The 10,331-nt window shown below is 39.4% G+C and overlaps 1 protein-coding gene across 1 annotated transcript; it reads left to right on the top strand.

The window, feature by feature from the left end:
- Positions 1-600: 600 nt before the first annotated feature.
- On the top strand, positions 601-9,932 carry LOC115788926 (T-box-containing protein TBX6L-like). The gene is made up of 9 exons (XM_030742033.1): positions 601-724; positions 5,129-5,258; positions 7,649-7,751; positions 8,259-8,423; positions 8,536-8,682; positions 8,777-8,853; positions 8,995-9,065; positions 9,220-9,433; positions 9,623-9,932. The coding sequence occupies exons 2-9, from the start codon at positions 5,149-5,151 to the stop codon at positions 9,807-9,809; spliced, it is 1,074 nt and encodes a 357-aa protein (XP_030597893.1). The 5' UTR covers positions 601-724; positions 5,129-5,148; the 3' UTR covers positions 9,810-9,932.
- The last annotated feature ends 399 nt before the right edge of the window (positions 9,933-10,331 follow it).

Genomic DNA, 10,331 nt, shown 5'->3' with positions numbered 1-10,331 from the left:
GTTTCTTTCTGCAGTTTTCCTTTTTTATGAACCCCTTAAACTCTTGTCCATTTGCTATTAAACTTCCACTGTAAAATGATGAGATTGTCCTGTCTCCCGATCCTCCTGCCTCTCCATCTCCCCCCCCAATCTTTTATTAAACATGCTCCCAGGATATATCTTTTATTTTAAGAAAAAAAAAAGTCTCTACTCTTGTCACAATTATTTTGTGTTTCACTTTTGTTCATTGCTTGTGGCTACTGCACAAGAAACAGTCATCCTCTCCACTGGTGTGGGTTGGCCTCTCTCAGCAGCAGACTTGCGTCTCTGACAGTTTCTGACTTGCTGCACCGCTCCAAAACTTCTTTTTCACTTCTCTAAAAAAAGCTCAACTGCTCCGTCCCCCAGCTTCCTTCCTGAATTTCAGGATTATTTTAAATTCCTGTCTGATAAGCTTTCCCCGGTCCATGCTACCATTGGTCTGAACTGTTTTCTTCTAAACTTCGTTTGCTTTGGTTTTATATATATATATATATATATATACACAACACATATATATATATATATATATATATATATATATATATATATATTCACACAAACACACACACACACACGGACTGCCGCCCCATAATTGGTTCAGTCCATGGACTTTATGGTTCAGTCCAAGCCAAGCTAATTGTTTGCTGATTGATTAATTTTGTTGCCACTGCCAGTCCATGCAGGAGTCTGACTGCTTCCAGAGGTGAGAAACGTGTCCGTTAGGTTAACTAAACATAGGACCGCTTTATGTTTGCTGAATGAGGCTGCTTGACATAACTCCATCCAAACTTTATTTTCCTAAACGTATGTACCGTCAACGTAAGATTCCGTCAACATTGCCTGTCCTCCCAGTAATTAATGCCCGTTTTTTACATTTACTTTTATTAGTTTCTTAGTAGTTTCTTATTCGGGCAGGTTCATACTATGTGGGGCCATAAATCATTTGGTACAACTGCAACAAAAGATGCCACAGGTGTGCTCACTCGCTGCGTTAAGGTCCATTTTCAGGGATCTGTAATTTGTCTGAATGGCTTTAAATATCGCTGCTAGGCTTTAAATTCCGTCTTATTGTAATAAAGTGAACTTTAACTTAATTTCAGTTTGAATTATACTTTGTGTTTGATTACCAGGACATCAGATTTGGTGGTGGTGGGGGGGCAATTAAAGTTAAGGCAATTAAAAAGTATTCTAGGCTTACTGAAGGAGGAATGCTGCAGCAGCAGCTGAGTCAGTAGATGGCAGTATCGACACAAACGACAAAGCTTAAGCTCATTGTGGTCTAATATTTTAAGGCCTTTTTAGACACAGTCTCCTGTTAATATGACGACATATGTATATTTGGTTTCATGTATGTATGTGCGTGCATCCTGTCACTTTTGTGTTTTAAAAAAAAGGGAGGGGGGTGAAGCAATCTTACCGCTACTAACGCCTACAAACGTTTAAGTATCACTTTAAACACAGCACAAGTCAAAAAGCATGTCGTCATGTTAACAAAGAGCCCAAGGCCATCTTCAGTTGCTCAACTCACAAATACATGAATATGTTTTCTGTTGTCTGTCTTCTGAGTGTATTTCATAGCCGCGCTATTAGACTGCAGTGAGATCTGTGCATAAGCATCTTCAAAACGTACATTTGCCCGAGGAGCACAATGGCAACAGCTAAATGCTTCCCATAAATTAGGGGGACTAGAAAGAGAGACATTAGTTCTACCATATTATCCACTCTGCATTGGCTCTTCAGAATTCTTCTCACATGCAAGGTCTTGAATAATTAAGCCTTATATTACCAAATCACCCCAGAAGCGCAGTTGGACTTCAGGATTACTTGTGGTTTCTAGGGTATTTAAAAGTAGAATGAGAAGCAGAGCCTTCAGCTTTCAAGACCCTCTTCTGTGGAACCAGCTCCCAGTTTGAATTCAGGAGACAGACATTTCCTCTACTCTTAAGATTATGCTTAAAACTTTACTTTTTGATGAAGGTTTTAGTTAGGGTTGGGTCAGGTGAACCTAAACTCTCCTTGAGTTATGCTGCATTAGGCCTTGGCTGCACAGGGCTTCCCATGATACACTGAGCTTTTCTTCTTCACTCACCTCTTTTCACTCTGTTTATACACCACTCTGCATTTAATTATTAGTTATTGTCAATCTCAGGCGCTCTTCCACAGCATGTCTTTTGTCCTGTCTCCCTCCCCTCACCCCTAACCGGTCACAGCAAATGACTGCCCCCTCCCTGAGCCTGCTTCTGGTGGAGTTTTTTCCTTCTCACTGTCACCAAGTGCTGTCACATAATGGGGTCGTGTGACTGTTGGGGTCCACTCATTTTTATTTATATAGCACATTGTATGAAAAAGAATGTTTAAATAAGCTTAGCTGTATCTATCCTAGGAATGGTTTACCATTAGAAAAAAATGGCTTTATTTTTGTGGCGAAGCTTTGCGATTTTAATTTTTTGTGCTGCTTAGACCAGTTATAAGTTTGGATTTTTTGATCAGATCAGCTATTAATTATCTTTGGCAGTCACTGTGATTTTTGGCTGCAGCATTGCAGTATTTCTGAAGGAGATGCACAGTAAAGGCAGTCAGTCTGCGTTGCCTTATTTAACATAAATCTGTGCATTTTCCTGTTCAACATTTGATAATGTCTATTATCATCATTATCAAGTGGGTAAAAACACATTGCTTTTTTTTTTCTTCTTCTTTGTCTTCAGTTAAAGCTTGTTATGGTTGCAGAAAAAAAAAAAAAAATCCTCAGTGCATAAAAAGCCCTGCCAGGAGGTGAGCCGAGCACAGAGCCATGTGTGAATTATCACTAGTGAGGTCATGCACTGCATCTTTGAGTTGCAGCTTAGACTAACTTGCTGAAACCACAGTATTTCCTGTGCCATGAGATATTTTTACTGCAGCAGAACTGATGCATTGGAAAAAGCAAAGCAAACATGCAAGAGAATTGATGTTGGTGATGATAATCTACAAACTACAGCAATGTGGCTTTCAGCTTTTGCATCATTTGGTGGTTTTCAGTTGGATTTGTTGTAAATTGTTGGATAGACGTGTAAAAGGGAGAGTGTAAAATCTGGAAGTGGGTGACGAATAAAGGCAAAAACCAACAAAAATATCTTGGGAACATGTTAGGCCACCACATGCTCTCTGAACTGAGCTGATCATTTTGTCTGAAAGCCATGGCATATGATTCACATAACTGCCAGTGACACCTCCTGTGGGTGGTATTGTCATTCTGGGAGAGAGGATGGAAATATTTCATCATAAGATAAAGGCGATTGTTCTAAACAGCTCTGTATTGATTGTAGTGAACCATCACAGTAAAGTTACATATGCCAATCAAATGTCTCTCTAACCAAGCAACTGGATGCCCCCTGGACCAGGGGTTTTGTCTTTTCCTTTAATTTGTCACCCATCTGTCCATTCCTAATAAAGCACCATCTATCCATGTCTTTAATGTAGGTAAATACTAATTTAAAAAAAAAAAAAAACTTGACTTTGTAGCATACTTTCAGAAGTGGTGCATGCCACAGGCAGACCAAATTCCATCTTCAAGCCTGAAGTTGACAGAAGCAGAGGAGAAATGTTTCAACATGCCTTTAGTTGGAGCAGAAATGGGTTATAGAGGAAGCAGGCCGCTCTTTGCCATAAGATGGCTGTAAAATCCAGAGAGGAAAACCATTCTGTAAATGTTCCTGTAAAAACTTAACACAGGTTTTCTTCTGAAATTTAGCTTAGACAGGCCCCTGTGTTCCATAAAGTGATTAAAATATAGGTAATGACTGTTTGCAAGCAGAGGAAGTCTAAACACATTGTGTGCAAAAAATGAACTGAAACTTGATTAAAAATGGCACATGCAGGTCTTCAGATTTTTTTTTTTTTTTTTTTAAATGGTGGCAGCATGTTGGTATGTTTTGTATGTGGGGTTTTTTTTTCCCCCATAATATTTGCATATTTTCTAAAGTCTGTTTGTGCTCTGCTCCTCTCTACCTCCCACCAGACTTTGATTTGAACAGTCTTCTGAGTGCTGGCTCCGTCTCCTCCCAGGATAGTTAAGGTAGCATGATTTTGGGAGGGGAGCGAATGAGACCATTGGCCAGTTTAGCAGCATCGTCAGCAAGGCTAGACACAAACTGACTCGACTTGTTCTCAATACACATTCAAAGCTGCCAAGAGGGGGGCATTTTGTGCACCCCCCCTCCTCCTCCTGTATTTTAAAATGCTGATCACTGTCCTTTTTCATTTGGAATGCAGGAGAAAAGTAGGGAATGAATATTTTATGCGTTTCAGGTCTGGTACATGCATACTGTGTGCCTGGCACATAGTTCTTACATCAAAGCCAGATCTCTCCCATTGTTTTGTTGGGAGCCTTAAAGGTCTGTTCAGAGTAGTAAATTGAACAATGAGTTTAGGCTATTAATTTATTGGATATGTTTATGCTCCCATTTAATATGATAGAAAACATGGTAATTTTTTCCACTAAAATATCAAAATATTAATTGCAACATTTGAGCAAAACAAAAAAAACCTAAATTGCAGGTAACCCTTTTACCTGCCCCCTCAGTCTTCTCTGATACACCCCCTTGGCTCCACCCCTTTTCTTATGTCCAATCAAGTTCAAGGTTCAGATCATTCAAGGATCTAAACTCCTGAAAGTTTTCACTAAAGTCTGAACATTTCAAGGCAGCACTTTAAAAATTTTAGGGATTCACTGGGTGCTTTCGATGGAGATAACAGGACTACATGATAACGTGCGCCACATCTCTGGTAAGTTATTGCGTCTAACTGTGCAGCATGAGCTTGCATGTTAAAATGGCACTAAAAATCTTAATCTAAAAAAATGTGCTGTGGGGAATAATAACCTATGCAAGATGAGTACCCAAACAACCAAAAAAAAAGGAAAAAAATCATGCATGAAAAATTGTAGAATTAATATTTTGACTTCAGAACTATCAAAATAAGGGTTTGCAAAGATGGCTGGGCCTTGGACCTGTGGAATAACTGTTCAGAGAGGGAAGCTTTTCATACTACTGTAAAATGTACTGCAATCTGGATGGCAAATTAAGTACAGCCACTAAGGTGTTTACATGTGTATTTGAATCTTCTCCAGACTGCAGATTTAATCCAGACATGTCGTCGTCATACCAGCCAGGTGGCATCAAGATGACCCTGGAGAACGCTCACCTCTGGCAGTCCTTTCACAGCGTCGGCACAGAGATGATTATAACAAAGCATGGAAGGTAATGGTGCTGACACATCTAGAAATTTAAGCATGTTCTGAAAATATCAGACGTGCTTTGTACGGAGTTGTTTTAAGTGGCGCCTCCAGAATTTTTATTTTTTTTTAGATTCTGTATTTATCAGATGGGGAAATTACTGGAAAGATTAGGGTAAAAATCTTTGTCAAAACCAAAAGCAGTCATTTGATTCAAATGTCATTTATATGTATGCAACTTCCAGGATTCCCCTTTTCCTTTTTTTGGGGGGGGGGGGCATAAATAAAACCAAACCAAAAAAGTCTAACACTATAAAGCTTTAATATACAAAACTCGACTGATCTGTCGGCAAACAATTTCCCAGCACTTTTATTGTTCTATAAGCTAAGCATTAATATGATCTTAAATGGTGTACTTGTGGACTTTATATCAAATACAGCCTGGTCTAAGCCTACATTTGAATTTATTTTTTCTATTCTTGACTTTCTCTTTGTTAAAACCCCACTGATGCTGCAGCTGAAAGTTTTAATTTTTATTCTGTCTTCAAACATTAATTAAATCTTATTATAATCTCAGATTATCCCTTTTTTAAAAAAAAGATTTTAGCTCTTTCCTTCATATCTTCAAATGTGCTAGGTTTTATCAGCTGTTTTCCAGTCTTGATGACCAAAATGTTTAAAACTCATACATTGTTTTTAATACTAAACTACAACACAGTGCTTTTCCTCTCACACACAGATGATTTATGTACAGCAGCTGTGTTGCTTTCAGTCTGTATTAACAGCTTTATACATTTCTAATATTATAGATTTATTCCTTTTGAAAAAATAAGCTACTCTGCTGCCAGTACATTTATCCATTATTGTGACCAGTTAATACTGCTAATGCCACTCATTTCACGTTTTGTTAATGAAATTAAAGTGGTCTTAATGTTATCAATTATAAACCTATATGAGGGCCCATTTCTCCAATAATGACAATAAGAGTGGTAATAATGATATTGATTCTGTAAAACCACCTGAATCTTAAAGAATATTATGATACAAATATTTGATCATACCACCCTATAGTTCAGCAATAAATATTGGATTTTTGACTCCTCTACATTTATCTGATAGTTGTATTTATCCACATAATTAAAATGAGTACTTCCACTACTGCGAATAAAATGGATGAGAAGGCTTTAAGTGGCTATGTCACAACTCATTGCTAATAACTTCACATTCACCTGCTGATTCAGGAAGTGGTTACTTTTGCGGTTAGTAAGTCGGACTGTCATTTAGCAGGGAGTGCTCTGTGATATGCGCAGTAGTAATGTCATGTAACGCTGCTTTTATTTGAAATCTAACAAAACAGATGCATTCACAGACATGGACGCTTCGATTCACTTTTATTTGTATAGCGCCAAATCACAACAGTCGCCTCAAGGTGCTTTGTATTGTAGGTAAAGACCCTACAACAGTTCAGAGAAAACCCAACAGTCAAAACGACCTCCTATGAGCAAGTATTTAGCGACAGCGGGATGGAAAAATTCCCTTTTAACAGGAAGGGGCCTCTAGCAGAAGCAGACTCAGGGAGGGGCAGTCATTTGCTGCAACCGGTTGGGGCTGAGGGGAGGGGGACAGGACAAAAGACATGCTGTGGAAGAGAGCCAGAGAATAATAATTAACTTGACATACTACATGTGAGATTTCAGAGATAGCCATGGACTCTCTAGCCTCCCCTTGGCTGGCGTTCCCTTAATCTGGCAGCATATGAATAGAAGATCTCATCATCTTGAACATCTTTGTCACATTTTGTGACTAAATAGCTGAACTGTATTAGTGGGTCTGTTCTGAAGTCATAGAACCATAACGTAAAAAGTAACCTAACTTTGAAGTCAGGAGTGTTAAAGGTCCAGTGGTTACAGTTAAATAGTCAAAATAACCTTTTAGTCTTTCCTTAACACACTTCCTCAATATCCAAAGAAAAATATAATCCTAACACAATCTGGCTAATCCAGTAGTGGATGTTGTTGCCATCAAACTGCTGTGGTGACACTACAATGTCGTGAAAATGGACGACAAAAAGAGCATTTTTACAGTTTTGTGCACACCAGGTTAAAGTGGACAACCTGGTTTCCTTGGAGGGATGGGGCTCCACTGGAATGGGGGTATTGTATGTTGGGATTATGTTGACATTTATGTTTGTAATATTTTGACACATAGATTAAATAAAAAAGCGGGGAGAGAAAAAAAAAGTGGACAACCTGGTGAAAACTTGGAAGGAACACAAGTTACCAGACAAAACGGTCTTTAAAAAAATTCCGGTACAGACTTCCTTGCAAAAAATTGCATCACCAAGTTAAATTCACAAAAGTAAATTTTAAATTTAAACTGCTGCATGTCTTCTGACTTGGTGTTTTTTGTTTTTAGGAGAATGTTTCCCCACTGTGGCGTCAGAGTATCTGGGCTCCAGCCTTTTGCCAATTATGTTGTCATGTTGGACATCATTCCTCTAGATGGCTTCAAGTACAAGGTATGGTCATCGGGCAGTCCGTGTTGATTTTGTGCCTTTGCCAGTTGTGTTTTTGATTTTCATTGTCTTAAACATTTTGCTTTGGCTTAAACTGAACACAGTGCCGTATGCATTTGGTGTCAGACATTAGTCTGCTTGTTCTGGGACGTTCACCGCTGCATATCAAAGTTAGTCCTGTAAGTGCACTCCCAGCTGGGAGCCCAATCACAATTAGCATCACTCATCTGTCGCAATCAAGTGAAGGGGTAGCTGACTTTCCATACATTCAACAGCTCTTGTATTGTCCCTGCCCCCCAAATTTGGTCACAGATGCTGCTTTTAGCACACACAATGTACTACATTGTTAGGCAATGTAAGGAGAGATTTCAGGGTTTTTTTTTTTGTTTGTTTGTTTGTTTTTTTGTTGGTTGTGGGGGGAGTTTGTCCTTTATTGTGCTTCAGAGTTCTGCTTAATTACACGCGTCTCATGCTTGATGACCTTGCCTCTCTCTCTCTCTGTGTGTGTAGTGGAAAAAGGAGCAGTGGGAGGTCGCAGGACTGGCAGATCCCCACCCCCCATGTCGTACATACATGCACCCTGACTCCCCTGCACCAGGACGTCACTGGATGAAGCAGCCAGTATCTTTCCCCAAGCTTAAGCTCACCAACAATACCTTGAATCAGCACGGTCATGTAAGACCTTTTTTTTTTTTTTTTTTTCTTCCCCCCTTCTTAAGAATTGTATGTCGTCACATTCACCGTATTTCACTGTGTTTTTTGCTTACCTTGCTTTTCTTACAATCAGATCATCCTGCTCTCCATGCATCACTACTACCCAAGGTTTCATGTGGTCCAGGCAGATAACCCATACACTCTCTGCTGGGGCTCTTTGAGGAGCTTCTCATTCCCAGAGACCGTCTTCACTGCAGTCACTGCTTACCAAAATCCAAAGGTTCAAACTTTAAAAAAACACAACTCAAGATATAACACCAACTTGCTAACGCCAATGCTGCAGTGCTAATGCGACTCTTTCCCTCTCTTACCAGATTACCAAACTGAAAATTGACCACAACCCCTTTGCTAAAGGGTTCAGGGAAGGAGGCACTCATTCTCACAGGAAGAGGTAGGAATTCTTAAGTTAAATTTATTGTACACCTGAAAGCAGCTTGCTCGTATACATTTCTGCTGTGATTTGGGTTTCCTTAATTTAGTTCACTGTAAACAAGGAATAAAATCTAAATTGGAATAAACACGTTTCTTTTAGGCGTTCAAATAAAAGCTCTCCTGCAAAGAGACCCAAACTGGAAAGGGATGATTTGAGCAGCAGTTCTCAAAGTAAGCTTCTGTAATTCAAGTTATTTATTTGTACTGAATTGATAAATTAATACTACACCAGCAGGAGAAAAAGGGACCTGGTGGAGTTAAAGTTATTCTAAAGCAGTGTGAAAATGTGACACTTCTGACATTAAATGTTGTATTTCCCTCTCAGGCCTACAGAGGACGCCCTATACCTCTCAGTTAGCACAGGCAGAGGAGAGTTGGGCCTTCACACAGCAGTCACTGAAGGGGGGTCACCTTTCACCCTCCGCTCTGGAGCCAGACTCAACTGAGTGTATAAAAGTTGAACCCCCGGTGCTAACAGAGTACAGCTCCAGCAGCGATGAACAGATGGTACCTGCTTCCATGCCACACCAGCCTTACAGGTCTGATTAAAGTATCCAGTATTTGGGTTAAAAATAAATAAATCAGCATCAATAGTAGCAATAATAGTATTATTTCAGTGCATGTCACTTTTTTTTTTTCACCTACTGAAGACTACCAGAGTTAAAAATGAATGGCACCAAGCAGCTGCATTATGTTTAACCTCCCATATGACTATTTCTTTCTTCCAGGTCTATTGAGTATGTTGTAGTCCCATATTCACAGAGTGACACGGATGGAGCACAAACCTCCTTCCATCCCCCTCCTGATTCACTTTTCGCAGCTGAACCTTGCATCCAACAACGTGGCTACAACCACCAGTATAGCAGCACAGCAGACTGGAGCCAGAACCCAGTCTTCTCCTACTCAACTTGGTGAAAATTGTGAAGATTGATCTTTTACTGTTGTTAAATTGTTGGAGGATAAGACTAAAGTGTTGAAGGATTGTGATTTTTTTAAGTAAAGTGAAGAATTGACCTTCCACTAGTATTTCCATTAGCTTGGTTTAAAACAGGGGCAACTTAAAATTGTCAGTTTTACGGGGGGGGGGGGGATTTTACCTTTTTGTTTTGGTTTTTTTTTTCTCATATTTTTGTTTTTGTATTTTTAGCTCACAGTGACGTTTGAGTCCAGCTTGAGCTTTTTTTGTCTGTGCTCAAGTAGATGTAGTGTGTTTTTTTGTAGAGTTGACATTTGTTCTCTATTCTCACCTGAAAAAAAATTTTAAAGTGAGGGTACAATGAATGTATCCATTCTGTTCACACCTACAGCACACGCGACACACCTACAGACTATTTTCTACCACACATTTCACTGAACCCGGTTAACAGTGTGTCACAGAAAGCATCAGACGCCGTTCTTTGATCGAGAACAATGGCGCTATGATAGACTGTTCCGAAG

Source organism: Archocentrus centrarchus, chromosome 12, assembly GCF_007364275.1.
Source record: "Archocentrus centrarchus isolate MPI-CPG fArcCen1 chromosome 12, fArcCen1, whole genome shotgun sequence".
In the NCBI taxonomy this organism is placed as follows: domain Eukaryota; kingdom Metazoa; phylum Chordata; class Actinopteri; order Cichliformes; family Cichlidae; genus Archocentrus; species Archocentrus centrarchus.
The sequence above is the reverse complement of the archived record's forward strand: the minus strand, read 5'-3'. Positions and strand labels throughout refer to the sequence as shown.